Here is a 16,763-nt window from a genome sequence, read left to right as displayed (position 1 = left end):
TAATTCACCCTTACTTTAAAATGAATTTTTTTACAGTTATTTAAGAAAATAGATGAAAATTGACCATTTTTCTCTTTTTATCGTCGAGGCTACTGATGTTGAAAGAAATACAGAAAATAGTTCTTTACTTATAGTTTACAAGAAAATTAATAAGAGGTCTCTGGTCTGAACTTAACGTGGTAAATCTTTCAACAAAGCAATATTGTGCAATTTGTATACAAATTTACATTTGCACTTTGAATGATATATGAGAAAACATGTTTTTTTTTTCTACTAGAATGTTAAGTTGGTTCTCGGATAAGGATTCCGTACGTTCGAATGAAAAACGGAACCCTTAGAGGGTCACTCGTGTGTCTGTCTGTCCGTTTTTCACTTCTGTTCTTATAAAATAAGCCATTATTTAACAAAATAATTATATAATTGGCTACTCTCGTGTTTTTTGACATCGAATTACAATGTCAGAAAGAAAATAAATTATTTTAAATTAAATTATTAATTTATATACAAAATAGATGACCGCCAGAGGGGCCTAGGGTTCATTTGACATTTAATTTGCTTCTGGCTACAAAAATGTTATCCACCCTAGTTGACGTCGACCAATAGTTGTGGATAAAAAGAATTGTACAGCGGTCAAAATATCCTAATATAATTATATCAACGATAATCGTGCTCCAACAATCTTTCTCGATATTCTCAATTAACCGATCGATGAATTTTTTTATTGAAAATTGGAATCCAAAATCTTTACGATTATTCTTTGTTTAACAAATAATGACTACGCCTATTAAGTCAGTAGAAGTAAGTATGTATTCGTTAAAAGCAAGTAATTCGTTAGCTTTTCCAAAAGCACGTTAGCGACAAGCCGGAATTACGACACTGAGATGATTTCTCAAAAGTAATTAGTTACTTCAAAGGGATATACGTACATACAAGAATGTACTGACAAAATTAACTGTGAGATTGGAATTTGTAAAGTGAACATAAAGTAATTTATAAAAGCAACATTACTTACTTTTACAGAGAGTACCTAATTTAGAAAATACACAAAAATGTTAATTTTCAAATTAAGTAATACACTAGAGACTAAATAGTATATTCATTTCGACCTGCATTCTAGAAATAGAAAGGCAAATAGCAAAAAGGAAAATATTGATATTAAACTAATAATAAATAATACAGTAAGTACAGTTATTCCTATCTCAGTGAAGCTGATACGATCCATTTGGATTCTATTCCACTTAAGTTCAAATGTTAACAAAATATTGTGTGTAGGTAATGTAGATATGTTATAATTGATCTGTAATCAACTTTTGTGCGACCCAACCCCTTAAATATTTCTTTCCCACTTTGGGATTCACTAACTTAGAGAACATTCCATGTAGAATGTAACGACAAAATCAAGCTTAGTCTAAGATTTTCCAATATTGGATCAACAAACCTATTGATGGCTGCCCAGTACTGAACCAAAGTTGGCGAAACGTTATTGTTCCGCTGAACATTGGCCCAGTATTGATAAAAGCACTTATAGATTGACCGAACATTGACCCAGTACTGACAAACCTGTAAAGTTGGTGAAATGTTATTTACCGTTCCTTGGCACTTGATTATTGGCCAAAGATTGATCCATTATTAACAACTTAACTGCCCAGTATTGGACCTTAACTTGATTAGTATTGGTCGTCAACTCCAGTATTTCATCCATGAGTCTTTACTGTACTTTTGTTACCATCTGTATCTATACTTAACAACAACCAGGAAGTACTGTTTACGTAGGTCGCAGGTGCATGTTGTACAATGTATCAAATGAAAGATCTCGGCATTCTACCTACATTAAAAAGAGTGCCTGGATGACTGATTACACGACCCACGCATGCCACAAGAATACATATTCTTCCATAAAATTTTTGCGTGAAAGAAATTGAGTTGATGTAAACGAGCGTTTCGCGAGTATCGCCACTCGTTAATGTCTTGTGTATTATGCATATGCTTAAGTTAAAAGAAAAGTGGAATGACCCGTCTATCCAGCCCCTTTGAGTAAACCCCAAACGAAATACATTATTATTTCTTATTGCATGTTATACACCTCCTGAATATTGGATGAAAGTTGTGTTATGGTTAATTAAGGTTACCATCGTTTGAAATTTAACGACAGAGTGTATTTCTGGGTTTGCCCAAGTTTGATCAAACCCGGGGTTGATCAGTCAATTCTGGGGAGCGCTTACATTTCGGCCTTTGATTGTGAAGAATATATTTGTATAGTCGTAATAGGTACCAAATAAAAGGTACCTACATATGTCTATATGTCAAAAAAGCTCAAGTTCATGGTAGCAATGCCCACAGTCTATGTGGCTAAAGGTACAGGGATGTTAAGCATAAAGTCGGACTCATACATTTTGGAACTATTATAGTTACTTGTTTCTAGTAAATATCAATTTTGTAAAGTTAGAAATAAAGTAAGTAATATTATTTTCTTTTGTAGGGGATATTATGGATATACTGGCATTAACAAATTCGTCAATAAATTTTGTATTGTATTGTACAATGTCCAGACAGTTTCGCAATGCTTTTGGAGAGAATCTGAGACCGAAAATTTTTAAGTACTTCAGTAGAAATAAAAAAAATTCTCCGAATCATTGCAGCAGAGAAGGACAATTCACCCAAGTTACTCAAGTTTAAGTTTATAGTATATTATTTATTTTTGTAAAATAAATTGTTTCATTAATTACATTTTCTTTATTCGCTCCGAAATGTACCTTTCTATTTTCAAGGTAAGTAGTTACATATTTTTGATGTTGAAGCATCTGAGTATATCCAAAGCACGTATAATTTAACTATTTTTACTAAATCTAATACGTTTAAATTAAGTTTTAAAATAATTTTGAAATCTTAGTAATATGTATATAAATAGACAAAACTTTCCAAAACTACCTCCATTATTGTTTTATTCCCTCTACAAAAAGGACTAATTAAGTGGATTTTACATTAATATGCAATTTACTACCTTAACTTCTCAGTCATAGGTGAGAACATTTCAATACTTCTTAATTTCCCAAAAATTTTTCCCAAGTTAGGCAACACACAGCTCGACAAACTTGGGTCTTAACTTTATTGAACTACACATTATACTTAACTTTTTCTTCGACAGTTGTTAAATGTGTTTTGTTTGGACAGGTTACATTAAATTTTGTAAAAAAAAAAGAAATTACAAGCTTATCGTTTTGAAACAACTTAATAGTGTTTATTTTATTTTTATGATTTAAGCTTTCAATATTATAAAAATAAGATGCTTAATTTATGTTTCCAATTTTTGATAGATTATTACTTAACTCAATTTACTATACTTTTGTAGCAAAATGTATCCTTGGAAATAAAAATAATTTCCTCAACAAAAAAACAAAATTAAATGGTATTATGTCATTGACAAAAAAAGAAGCGTAGGTACACGACATAGGTGTTACTTACTTTTGGCTAGTTGAGTTTCAACAACATTTAGTGTTACGTACAACTTGGTACGTTTTTTTTTTACGAGAAAATAATTATATAATGATGAAAATTACATTGCTCTCTCATTGCTAGATATATCTACTGGTTTTCTCTGTAAAAGCTTTCAAAGAGCATTTTTAAGGCATTTACGTTATCAAATTTCTAACCAAAAACGTATGGAATGTTATCTCAAACGATAGTACGGTTTGGTAAACAAAAATAATCTCGACCTTCAATAACTGATAAAGTACAAACATTATCAAACGAATTATTTTATACATTTTTGTTTTAGATTTATTATTTTAAATTTAACATTGTATAGACATAATTAAATATTTGTTACTTTATGTTTTATTACGATTTCCCGTTTTTTATTTCGCCTTAAATTCACTTAAAATGATGGGAGTGATTGAGAATATAGTTTAGTATCAGTGTTCTTTCTTCATTGTTCTTCATTTAATGCATTGTTTTCTTGCTCCTATTACATACACCCTCGCGAGTCGACTTTGGAGTAGAATATATTTGTAAATAATACAATCAGATGTTTGTGACATGTGGTTAGTGGTAACTCAACATTGTTTAATGAACTTATTTACTGTTAACATTGAAAGCAATTTACTTATTTCTTATTTGCTTATTATACCATTAATTTAAGAACTAAAAAATTAACATGAATAAAGTGTCTGTCAAAGATGAAAATTATCCTGATGAACATCCCAAAAATTTGATTCCTGAATTGTTAAAGCAGTTTTATTATCTAGGATGGGTTACAGGAACAGGTAAATAGAAAAAAAATACTTATACGTATAATTATGTTAGAAAGTAATATAATGCTTTTATAAACATTTGTACGGTTTTGGCGGCCATTTTATTCCAGTGGCGTAGGTACAATGTTACGTTTTTTTTTTTAAAGTTTTTTCTTATTATTAAGTAATAATGTGATCAGACTTTTCCATAGTAATTGATTCACCCTCAGTGTATCTGATGAGTATTATTTTTGTACAGTAAATTACTAAAAAAGCCGATAACGCTTATAACTTGTACTCTATAATGGCACCATGGACCATGTCCCTTTTACTATTTTATTGGTTTCGCAATTAACGTCTTAGAATTTTATAGGGGGTGGAATTAGCATAAAACACGAGGAAAAAATTTATATAGCACCATCCGGTGTTCAGAAAGAAAGAATATGTCCAGAAGATATGTTCGTTCAAAATATCCAAGGGGAAGACCTAGAGCTTCCCCCATCACATAAAAAACTCAAAAAAAGTCAGTGCACTCCCTTGTTTATGTGCGCATATGTACAAAGAAATGCGGGCGCAGTTATTCACACTCACTCAAAATTTGCCATGTTAATTACTTTGGCCTACCCCGGTAAAGAATTTAGATGTTCGCATTTAGAAATGATAAAAGGAATTAAAAATCAAAAACTCGGAAGAAATTTAAGATATGACGAAGAGCTTGTGGTTCCTATAATTGAAAATACTCCTTTTGAAGAGGATTTGAAAGATAGAATGGCAGAAGTTATAAAAGAATATCCGGAAACCTGTGCTGTTTTAGTTCGAAGACACGGGGTGAAATAGAGCAAATAAATAATTTGATTTTTGTTTAAAGTAACATATTTATTTTTAGGTATATGTTTGGGGTGACACTTGGCAGCAAGCAAAAACAATGACTGAATGTTACGATTACCTTTTCGATGTCGCATTACAGTTAAAAGCGATGGGAATTAACCCCAGTACAACTCCTGAGCAATATGAGATTAAATATCAAATCGAAAATAAAAATAAATAAACGCAAAAAGTTTTCATTAACGATATATTTTGATATGTATTTTCATAGTCGATATTACTGTTTTAGATCTTTATTGGTATTTTATGCTTTTTATTTTTATTTTTTGAGATAATAAAACAAATTAAGTAAAATTAATAATTTTATTTTTCAACGAACAACATTTGTGAACAATTCACATTTTCACTCTTAAAAAATAAAACGTCATTTAAAATCCATAACAAGTAAATAAACATATTCATGGAAATGTTTCAGTAATCTCAAATGCATATGTATAAAGGAAAAGAAAACAAAAATAGGAAAACTCTTAAGGTCAAAATCAAATATAAATAAATCTGACAATAAAAAGTACTCTTTCAGTACTAAAAAAGTAGTAAAACGAACACTGTTAATTTACATTATTACGATGATAATTTCGATGAATATTGACCAAAAGTGATCTCCACAACTTAAATATAATTACACACAACATCACAACTCTTTGGTATTAGAATGCACTAAAACCCGTTGTCTTTTCGTAAAAAAGCATGTACGCAGTACTTTGTAACACCTCGTCGATTGATGCCTCCCTTATCTCAATGTCGGAAGTGTAATACCATCTGAAAAATAAAATGGAAATCAACAAACGTTGTCTAAATGTTGTAATTATAAATAAGTTATATTACTTTGAAGAATGGTAGCCTCTTCGATACGTAATAAAATGCCCCGAATGGGCGTTACCACTATGTACAATAACCGCTTGTAACTGGTAGACATTTTTAAACTCAGACGCTCTTTCTGAAAGGGACCCTGCTCCCCAAGCAGTCGGCATACTGTTCGAAAGGGGACTGCCACCCTCACTAGTACTAGTGTACATCTAGAATTAAAACTAATATTTTTGCAACCAGTACATCTTAAAGGTTTTTAAACGATTCTAATCATATTTCGTACTTACTGAAGATATAGTTTTTTTCTGATACTGAGCTTGGATAAAAGTGTATGCAGCCAAAGACAAACGTACTGGAAACTGTACAAAGTCCTGCCTTTTCGACATTGTGCCTGTTTGCCAAGTATTTCGGATTATATGAATACACAAGCAAATAGGTAACTAAAAAATTAAACATTTTAAAATAGTCAAATTTTGCTGAAACTTGTTTTTATTAATTTTAATATTCGTGAAATTTTTGAATTACTTATAGCATATTAACGCCAAAAAAATCCTTTCAAAATTCCTTTCCAATAAATAATTAAAAAAGACTAATTACTTTTCCAAAATTGAGTATCTTGATTTGTTTGGATAAAATCGGAGGAAATGAGGAATCACGATCACAATTGCATCCTTCGCAAGCTACGTCAGGAACTACTTCGGGAGTTACAAAATTAGTGAGCAACTGGTGCAATTTATGCCGACCCCACCCTAGGTCACCCATTCCACTGGGCAATGGAAGTGATAGGCTTTCGAATTTATCATATCGAACTGCTGACTGCAAATATGATAGTTACATGTATAACTTGAAGTCACATAGAGAAAAATTATTGTTACAAGTTTCTTCTAATCTATACTAGATGTACACCAACTTACCTTATAACCACACACTGTACACCTGAGTTGACTAGTGAGAGTCCCTGCAAATGGATGAGAGACTGGCTGGGGTGGAAGCCCTGCCAGATTCAAGCTACGACATGATCTTGATATCCATCGATATTTATGATTAGCTCCACCTCTCCAAAATAAACTGCTGGGCCTCGATAATTCATTTAATGACATGACACTGCTGCTTAAACTGGCTGGTCCTGCACTACTCTGTATTAATTCTGTAGTTGTCTCTTCAGGTTCTCCAAGTCCAAACAGTTCCCCACCACCTAATATATCAGAGAGACATCCTGACTGCAATATACAAAATTCAATATTAATACTAATTAAAAAATTTAAAAAGAACTACTTCACCTTTCGAGATGATTTTTGAACTTCTTCATCCAAAGTTGATAAAATGACATTTAAAAGTTCATGAGCATCTTGTTCACCTGCTGGGATAACCCATCCTAATCTTTTTAATGCATTTATCACAGCTGCAGGGGCATAGGTTGTTTCTTGTACTGATTTATGTGTCCCATTTACAACTACAATAGATATATTTTATAAAATTCCATATACCAACATGGGCATGATTATTAAATATAAAGACCTTCCTGTTTGATTTAAATGTTCTCTGTTTTGTTTAAAGTTCAGTAAATAGGTATGATATAACTATAAACCAACTTTAAAAACTACCTGACAAAACAGTCCTTAGTGTTGAACGTAAACTTGTGTCTCTAGCTGCAGGATCAATTTCTAGCCATGATACAAATTGTGCACAGGCAGCTAGAGCATGCAGAATTGCATTTAAGAAGCATGTCTGTCCTAAATTAACAAGACCAGCTAGTCTGCCTCTATTACTGCCAGAATGAGTAGAAGGACCCCAAAACACGAATGCTCCTACAACTGCAGCTGCAGTAAGCCCCGCTGCTACTAAAACTTTATCTGACTCCATATAACCACTTCTTCATCCCAAGTTGTTTCTTATCAGTATTTTCACTTCTCAAATAAGTAGCAGTTTAAAACAATCTACATTTTGATCAAACACAAAAAGATTGATATACCATAGTAAATAACGAAAGTTGTCCTGTTTTTATTTTCCTCTTCCAAGATGTATTTAATTTACTTAATATTACACTTATTTAACAGGATTTATATTTTGAGCACGTAATTTTTGTATTTGACATTTAACCAGTAATGACAGTTATCAAATCTTATAGATACTGATAGCAGTTAGTAATCTATGAGAAAAAAAGGTATATTCTATAGTTACTTTTAAACTGATATTCGTTACCATTTTTGGGCTATATCTATCTCACTAAGGATTGAAATTTTTATTTTCTATTTAGATGAAAACTGCTTTTTATGTTTGTAAGTTCTCTTTGTTCAATGAAGCATTACAAAATAAAAAATCTTACTGGACATTTTAAGTGTTAAGACTCTTAAAATTGTAATTAAAATGGAAATATTAAAAGACGAAAACATCGCTTTAAAACAAATCTTATAATTCCTATTAGAATGGCGTCTCAGACAATCCTATTAGAATGGCGTCTCAGACAAATATACTAAATAGACTGCAGCAAACGCCTTTCTTGTTTATTTTATTATACTGTTGGGGTGCAAATCTAGCTCGCCTCCTCGTGGTGCTCCCTGGGTAATGCTAAAGAGCTAGAATAGGTAATAGGTGTTTCATTATAATTTCGAGTTCCTTAACATATTTAAATGAATTGATATATTGACACATTATTCATTCATATTGAGTCAATAATGAATACGGATGGTTACTACATTTCTGTCGATTGTAATTGATGTAAAATAATAATAATTACTTTCGATAGTTTTCTTTTCGATTAGAGACGTCTTAATTCAAACAACATTTTTGTTCTTTGAGATGATTTGTATGAAATGAATTATCAGTGAAACGTTGCCTTTAAAATTCATTCATATTGAATAATAAGGGTGTTGATATATTGCAAGTCACCCCTACTTTAAAAATCTTAAAAACAATGCGCTGATTTTTTGTGACCCATATTTTGAGGCTTTTAATTTGATTACAGCGGTATTTTTAGTTTCTTTAAGTACTTTGCAAATAAAATGAAATTGCTCTGTTAAGACATGTATACATATACAGAATTAATATTGCGTAAAACTTTTGTTTGAAAAAGAAAACAATAAAATTGCCGACTTGTTAGATATTGCACGAAATGTTTGCCCTTTACAAATCCCCTTTTAAAACCAAATTTGTGTTTATTTGGTAACATGTTTGGAAAATCCATTTTTTATCACGTTCACGGACATCCACTATCATTTCCGAACAGAATATCGGCAAAAGACTCAGTTAACGTTGTTGTTATAGGATCGAATAAATCTCCTAATCCAGTGTGGATTGTCAGAAATCTCTACGTTTTAAAAAATACGAAAGAATGTTTCACTAAAGGAAAAAAGGGATTGGTACAAAAGGCCCTAATATCTTACTGTAAAACAAACCCTGCCGTTTAGAAAGTCACACATCTTTGGGAAATTGTGCAATCCCTTTTGCGGAAACTCGCGGAGAAATTATTAATGTTACGACCAATAAAAGACTCTGAAAACGAAAACACGGGGTGAGAGTCGATCTTTCCTAACGACTTCTTTCGTCCATTGGCGAAGAGCATTTTCAAAGTGGTGGAAAATAAAAACGGGAAGCAATGAAGTTTAACTAACGGATCGCCGTTTTTCCATTATTAACGAAAGAATTGGGGCTCGAAAATGGGCCAATTTTCTTAACGACCCTTGATATCCAGGGAGATCCCCACTGCGTAAAAGTTCTCTCAACCGAAGTCACCTACGTTTGGTTATAATAAAAAAATAAACCTTTTACTGGATATTCCCAGATGAGCTATTAGTTTTTTTTTTTTGTTTAAGGTAACATATGATATTTTCGCTGTAGTCATCAAAAGTATGTTGTGGAGTGGAGTGGGCGGTAAGATGGTTTACAACTTATATGACACTAATAAAAAAATTACTTATTCTTTTCTTGGGTTCGTTTTGTTATCAACATAGGTACTTTGTTGTTTACGTTTCCTTGAACATTCATCTTTGCAAGACTACAGTTCACATTCTCAATTTTTTTAAGTTTATCAATTTCGTAAACGAAGGGAACAGCAGAAAGCTCAGTTAATTTGGGTTTATACTGCCATAACTGTTTTCAAATTTCATTTATTTTAGTAATTCAATCACATCTTTCAGATTTGTCTTGTACAATTAGTTATCTAAGATTTTCTGTCTCCCGAATATCCGTCCAAAATTCAGATGACAAATGAAATGCTTATTATTTTCAAGGGTATATAATTATAATTAAATTTTGTCAGTATTTTTTGGATTTTGAATTATTTCACTTTTATTTTATTTCTTTTCTTATCCATTGTAGCCTCACCAAATGAAATTTAATTTATCATAGTCATTATCAATACATTAAATAAACGAACAAAATAACTGACATTTATTGTATTCGAATGTGAGATCGAATGTCCTATCCTGATCTATGTATGCCGGGCGTAACAACAGGGAGTCCCAAGGTGCCTAGATACCCCCTGACTCGTGGTGGACACTCTCTCCCATCAAAACTTCAAGTTTATTAAAACCCTCTTATTCTGGGACAGGACAGAAGGAAGGGCGTTTTTGAAATGAGAATAACTCAGCTGTTTTTTAACTTTCAAAAATTTGAAAACCACGAAAAAAACTTGTTCAGAATAAAGGAGATTGACATTAAACCATTAATGATGATGAGCGATAAGAATCGTGAGTGCTTCTATTAACGAATTAACAGCTCGAATAATTAACACAATAAATACTTGGCTTCAATAGAATTGCGCCACAGCGTTTTTGTTTCCATGATTTTACCTTTTTATTGTTAAATTATTAAGTATATAAACTTCCGTTTTTCGGAAAAAAATTGTAGGTTAAAAGATAGCTGAGTTAACCTCATTTCAAAAACTTCCATCTATAATCACATGTACCGTTGCAACATATTTCTTTATTTTGATAACATTTGCATAAAAATTTTATAATTTGCAAACGCAATTGCCAAGAAACTGCAGGCAACTCTGTTTATTGATTTTCAAAACATCAAAGAGTTTTAAGTGTCATAATAACAAATCTGTGCTTATCTTTAACCTCGAGGATATAAACGATTTGCTGTTAAACATCGAACATCGTAAAACAGTTGAGATTAAATTTTACGTTAATAATATTCGGTTAAAGTCGAATCACGGGGTTTTATCTGATATTTAATATAGAAATTCTCTACAGGAATGACTGAATGTAAGTTACTGATATCGACAGATGAGCACTTCATATTGATCAAATGTTTTGATATTTTTAGATCGGTAACGGAAGATAACACCCAAACATAAAACTGTAGGTAGCTTTTCATTGAGGCTTTGTTTACACCCAGCGTTCGAATCCTATTCTATTCCGCGTGGAGTGGATTCAAGCAACCGTTCCCATTTGAATCCTTCCATTCGGAATGAGTGGATTGGAAGTCAAACAACACAGTAAAGAATAACCAAATTAGTAAATAATTCCAAATATAAACTGAATGATACATTTATAACTTGGAATTAGTTCAGAAATACAAAATAATGAGTCAAAAAAGATTATTAGTATGTTTAGATTTGCAGTTGATGGGAAGGAGTTACAGATAGATAAAATATAAGCGGTATTGATAAAACAGTGTACTATGAAAATAAGTAAAAGTAAAACAATGGTATTAGTATACAAAACAAAAAAAAGTAGGGAAACAGTGAATATAAAGACAGGAGACGAAATATTAGAATATTAGAAGGATTTTCGGTATCTATAAGAAGTCAGATAATTCAGGATGGAAGAAGCAGTAGAGATATAAAACAAAGGATAGCGCAGGGTCGACTCTAACAGAAGTCACCTCTGTGCTCGCGAACGGTTAATTTAGACATTTCAAAAAGATTGTTAAAGGTGTATCTCTGGAGCCCGGTGCTGTATGGGTGCGAAATGTGGTCGTTGGACGTGGGGAAAAAAAAAGGTTGAAAAAAAAGGTTAGAAGCGTTCGCAAGCCCCTAGCGAAGTTCTCTGTTTGGGTGGGGGGGACCCAATCTAATAACGAGCTGCTTTTTTATTTTTTCAACTAAAGTATTACACTCACAAGCTCAAAAACATGCATTTATAAATAAAAAATAATCATCAAACATTAATCGTAAATGAACTTAATTTCATTCACTTGTAGTTAATGAGATAAAACTGCTGCTGCTGTCACTGCCCCGCCGGGAATCGAACCTGAAAAACATTCTTAGAGAATTGATAATAAAAGTAGTAGATACCTACCTAATAAAATAGGTTAATATCTCATTCGCCTGTGTTTAAATTTCGACCATAAATTCACTATATTGTTTAGACCAAGAGCATCGCAAAGGTCATTTACGCTTTTGTCGTCGTTAGGGCATCGAGTCTCACCTCTGTAATTATTTTTAAGTAAACTAATCTTTTCTCGTTCGAAGCTACCGAAAAGCTCGCTGTGAATATTAGCTGACAAAACCAAAAAGCTTCCCCGACAGCTATTTTATAAAATACTACAAACGGCACAGTGAACGCCATCTGTAGCACGATGCTACATTTTAGGATTACGTATTTTTCAACAAGGTCCACTTGTGTGGATATCTACCTGCTGAAAACGAATCCCGCGTAGCCAACCTCAATGTGATAGGCACGTTAGCTTAATCGAATAAAATAATTCGAAGTGGTCTGTATTCTGTCGAAACTGCCCGACGCGGATCGCGATTTCGATCTTTTTGGATCTCATCAGCGCGGCGCAGGCAGCTCCGACAGAACACAGACCAACTTTTACCTGCTGTCTTAACAGTGCGTTTCAGAAAATACTACAAACGGCACAGTGAACGCCATCTGTAGCTATTTTATACTTAGCTGCCAACTTCATGATGCCTTACATAGAAAAGCATATATCAAATGATATCTCTAACTACATAAGAAGAGCTTAGAACTTAGGCATGTGATCAGGTGGATACAGCAGAATCAATTTATCAGTATTTACACTTGTAATATTTTTTTTGTCTAAAAAGTTTGTGAGAATTTTTGATATTGAATTCAGAATTCTATACAACCATTTTGACTTTATCTTGTAAAAAGATTGTAATTTTATCTTAAACGCTTAAAAATTCTTTTGTCTAAAACATATTCATATCAAAGCTCGCTGCATTGGATTTACGGTTATCAAGTTTTGATGATTATTTGACTATTAGAACGTCTATATAATTAAAAGATGGAACTGTGCCTTAGGTCTGCTTTAGGTATTCAGGATTTTGTTTTTTACTGTGACCTCTTCATGTGTTCAGATTGTTTAAATGTCAATATTCGGTCGTCATGGGGTCATATATAGGATGTGATTGTGTCCGCTGACAAGGACATGACAGTAAATGACGGAGGACAAACGGGAAATTGTAACTTTGATTATATTCCACACTGGAATCCTTTACTGAAAGGAAAATTTTCTTCTTTTCATTTCACCGGGATATTACTCGTTACATACGACGATCTGACACCTTGCAAATAAAAGCTATTTTGTTACGCCTTTGATATCTACTTTTCGTATATAATACAAGTATTATCAGTAACCCATGGTAACGTCCCTTTCGCTTTTCTATCGTAAAGAGGAGAAGTGATTATTCTTTTTGAATTCATGAAGTTTACTACTTTTGATATTCTATTAATATGTAAAGTACCTGGGTAAAAAAATCATGATGGCGACTGCGATTCTCAGAAATAACTTTTGAAATTTATTTTTTTTCAATAGCCTAATGGAAAAGGGTAACAATGACTCCTCTTCCCCTCGTGTTCTAGCTGACGTAAGAATGAGAGAATTATTCAGTTTTATCTAGACAAGATTCCTGTAAAATTTTATAAAAACTATATTGTCAATTTAAATTAGCTGTATCTCTCTCTGTATCTTCATCGTTATTAATTCAATGAAAAGATAAGATTAAGAGTCACCTTCAGCTGGACAAGGACTCTGATCAGATTCCTTTTGAAGAAGCTGACAGAGCGATGCGCGTGAAGCAAAAGGTCTAGGGAAATTAACCGGCGGAACCCGGTAGAAGGGTTTTCACTGTGAAGTATTCGGTTTTGATTACCATTTCTGCACCATAACGGTCCCAAAGAAAAGTTCTTAAATTAATTGAGTCCAATTAAATAATTGACAATTATGTCACCTTTTATAAATAAGTATGTAAAGAAATGCTGATGATGGGGGGCGACTCGATGTAATTAACTTGGGGCGGCACTGATTTTAAATAAGTCACTAATCGTAAGAATGAAAACGTTAATATGAGTGCTGTACATGATGTAATGTTAACTAATATAATAAATGCGAATGTAATAAGTTTGTTTGCTACCATTTCACACATCAACTACTCGATCGATCATCAAATTTTGTACACACATTGTCAGGGGTACAGAAAAGGACATAGGGTATCAGAAAAAATATTGTTCCCGAGGTGACTAATTTTAGGTATCTAGGAAGTCAGGATGGAAGGAGCATTAGTAGAGTTATAAAGTAGAGGATAGGGCAGGGTCGAGTCGCCCTTAATAAAAAGAAGTCATTTCTATGCTCGCGAACGATTAATTTAGAAACTCTAAAAAGATTGTTAAAGGTGTATGTTTGGAGCGAGACGCTGTTCGGGTGGGAAACATGGACGGTGGGCGCGGTGGAAAAGAAAAGGTTAGAAGCGTTCGAAATGTGGTGTTACAGGCGAATGATGAGGATACCGTGGATAGAGAAGGTTACAAATGAAGAGGTATTAGAAAGAATAAGAGAGTAGAGGACTCTATGGAAGTCAATAAGAAATAGGATAGGTTAGTAGGACACCATCCCAGACATGAAGGTCTAGTCAGAGAAATATTAGAGGTAGAAACGGGAGTTAGGAGGGGTAGAGGTAGAGCTAAAAATCCGAATTTTGGGAGTTAAAAATTAAAAAAAAGCTTTGGTTTGAATTTTTCTATGATATGATAGCCAACTAATAATTGATCAACATTCCTAAAGCTAAAAACCACGAAATTTACTGATAGAGCTTATATTGTATGTTAAAATATGTGTTACATTTTAAAAACCAAACTAGATTTTTTAGAAAATGGCGCATTTCGGACCCCCAAATGATGTTACATCATCCTAAATTAATGATGGTTTCTTCTCCCGAGAAGAATATGAACAATTTCCGGTCACTCTGTATACTGTAATATTTAATATTCATCCATGATGTAACATTAAAACTAAAATGATTGGTTTAATACTTCTATTTTTTCTAGTTTAGAAATTGCCGCCAATTACCTATTCAACCCCTTGTAATGACTAACGTTCTTTCTTAATGTTTCAAATTTTTTGACAAGAACTTAAATCTTTACATGTGAATCCTTAATGACTCCGACGTAGGTATAGATCATGCTGATTAATGATGAGTACGCACTCCCTCAGGAACTTCATAACATTTTTGTATTTTTGCAGTGATTTCATACAGAAATTGTTTAGACATTAGATGTACTATAGAACAATTGCTCCACTAGGTCCGTAATATTATAAAGAAAAATGTTTTTGAAAGATCGCTTTTTATGATATTAAAATTCATGAGTGTAACTAACTTCTTGTGAGTACTAATTTCTGTTGTTCTACTCATTAACTAATCCATTAATTTATGCCATACCTTAATTAAGCTCGGTGGACAAAATCTAAAATCGAGCAGTCTGCAAAGTTTCATCAACTTCTCAGTTTAATAACATTTAACTGTTTCTCTTTCTGTTCGTTAAGATACAGAAATCTGGAACGTCTACAACTTAAAAACTGTCGAAAATATTTTTCATTTTATTTCTAATCTAATTTAATAAGTCATTTTCATTTTTAACCGACTTTAAAACAGGAGAAGGTTCTCAATTCCCAATTATCAATTAATTTTGATGATTCCTTTTTTATTCGGTAGACCATACTTCAGAGGTGATCCCATATAAATTTTATCGAAATTCATTCAGTGCTTTTTTCAAAAATCAACAAAAACAAAAAACTCTAAAGATTGAAAAATAAAGTTAATTTTTTAAGAAAAAACAGGAACGGGCTTGAAGACTATTCTTACATTTATAAACTTAAACTAAAAAACAATACTTTAATTACTTCAAAGTGCATTACACAACAATCGACAAAATCATTGATACTTAGATGTATCATTTACAATTTATAATCAGTTATTTTTGGAATATGTATATATATGTACCTAATTATACTTCATTTACTTTCTGTAGCGGTGTGCCCCTTCCAATGTCTTGGATGCACACTAGCAAAATCGTAGGTAGGGAGAAAAAAGCTCATTATACTCTCGAGTCTTGTTCATTAAACATATTTTTTCATATAGTACTTGCCAAAAGTTTTGTTCAATCATGAATAGTACTGCGAGTCGAAAACAAGCGTTAAAGCCTTTAATATGTCTTCAAATATAAATAAACATCTTCAGTAGTAAATGGTACCAATAACAGCACATTTGAGCAATGCAATTGTAGTGGATAAAATGGTCAATTTTTCCGTGCAGTACTCTACGGATTATACGGTCCTTACCGGTTAAGAGAGTTGTCTCCTTCTTTTTCTGACCTAGTGCTGTTCTTTTCTACTTTGCGCCGGTCAAACTGAAGGTCACATCGCTACAGAAAGTAAACGAAGTATACCAATGATTTTGTCGATTGTTCTGTAATGTAATTTGTTTTAAAGTAACTAAAATATCATTTTAGTCGGTTTTTGTTTTTTTTTCTAAAAATTAACTTTATTATGCTATCTGATGTAAAATTTCTTAGATAATCTGTGTGTGGCATTAATTTTTTAGATAGATGCGATACTTACTATGGAAACATGTTTTTGTTAAAGCTTCATGAA

General features: G+C 32.4%; 3 protein-coding genes across 5 annotated transcripts in view; 2 read left to right on the top strand and 1 right to left on the bottom strand.

The window, feature by feature from the left end:
- The window catches only part of LOC108737481 (sex peptide receptor-like), an 86,326-nt gene extending 83,581 nt beyond the window's left edge, over positions 1 to 2,745 (top strand). For both annotated transcript variants that reach the window (XM_018470342.2, XM_018470343.2), the window contains exon 3: positions 2,480 to 2,745. In XM_018470342.2, the coding sequence (XP_018325844.1) occupies positions 2,480 to 2,676 (197 nt within the window). In that variant the 3' untranslated portion in view covers positions 2,677 to 2,745. The remainder of the gene's footprint in view (positions 1 to 2,479) is intronic.
- Positions 2,746 to 3,857: 1,112 nt separating this feature from the next.
- Positions 3,858 to 5,408, top strand: LOC108737484 (probable methylthioribulose-1-phosphate dehydratase). The gene is made up of 3 exons (XM_018470346.2): positions 3,858 to 4,262; positions 4,603 to 5,057; positions 5,116 to 5,408. The coding sequence occupies exons 1-3, from the start codon at positions 4,154 to 4,156 to the stop codon at positions 5,275 to 5,277; spliced, it is 726 nt and encodes a 241-aa protein (XP_018325848.1). The 5' UTR covers positions 3,858 to 4,153; the 3' UTR covers positions 5,278 to 5,408.
- LOC108737482 (ubiquitin carboxyl-terminal hydrolase 30 homolog) lies at positions 5,404 to 8,023 on the bottom strand. Of its 2 annotated transcripts, XM_018470345.1 has the most exons (8): positions 7,894 to 8,023; positions 7,526 to 7,828; positions 7,202 to 7,374; positions 6,836 to 7,141; positions 6,519 to 6,737; positions 6,209 to 6,361; positions 5,940 to 6,130; positions 5,404 to 5,873 (listed from the first exon to the last, which is right to left on the bottom strand). In XM_018470345.1, exons 2-8 carry the CDS (start codon positions 7,782 to 7,784, stop codon positions 5,762 to 5,764), a joined length of 1,413 nt encoding a protein of 470 aa, XP_018325847.1. In that variant the 5' UTR covers positions 7,785 to 7,828; positions 7,894 to 8,023; the 3' UTR covers positions 5,404 to 5,761. The 2 variants fall into 2 exon arrangements, with proteins under 2 accessions (XP_018325847.1, XP_018325846.1); XM_018470344.1 differs by having other exon boundaries at positions 7,526 to 8,023.
- Between the last annotated feature and the right edge of the window lie 8,740 nt (positions 8,024 to 16,763).

Source organism: Agrilus planipennis, unplaced genomic scaffold, assembly GCF_000699045.2.
Source record: "Agrilus planipennis isolate EAB-ADULT unplaced genomic scaffold, Apla_2.0 scaffold155, whole genome shotgun sequence".
Lineage (NCBI taxonomy): Eukaryota > Metazoa > Arthropoda > Insecta > Coleoptera > Buprestidae > Agrilus > Agrilus planipennis.
The sequence above is the reverse complement of the archived record's forward strand: the minus strand, read 5'-3'. Positions and strand labels throughout refer to the sequence as shown.

What these genes read in the sequence shown, in the direction of transcription:
- LOC108737482 (XM_018470344.1), bottom strand. Translation starts at nt 7,784, where the DNA reads ATGGAGTCAGATAAAGTTTTAGTAGCAGCGGGGCTTACTGCAGCTGCA. An exon ending in GTACAGTGTGTGGTTATAAG is followed by an intron (nt 6,738 to 6,835) that starts GTAAGTTGGTGT and finishes TCATATTTGCAG; the next exon opens with TCAGCAGTTCGATATGATAA. An exon ending in AGAAAAAAACTATATCTTCA is followed by an intron (nt 6,131 to 6,208) that starts GTAAGTACGAAA and finishes TTTTAATTCTAG; the next exon opens with ATGTACACTAGTACTAGTGA.
- LOC108737484 (XM_018470346.2), top strand. Translation starts at nt 4,154, where the DNA reads ATGAATAAAGTGTCTGTCAAAGATGAAAATTATCCTGATGAACATCCC. An exon ending in AGGATGGGTTACAGGAACAG is followed by an intron (nt 4,263 to 4,602) that starts GTAAATAGAAAA and finishes AGAATTTTATAG; the next exon opens with GGGGTGGAATTAGCATAAAA. An exon ending in TTTTAGTTCGAAGACACGGG is followed by an intron (nt 5,058 to 5,115) that starts GTGAAATAGAGC and finishes ATTTATTTTTAG; the next exon opens with GTATATGTTTGGGGTGACAC.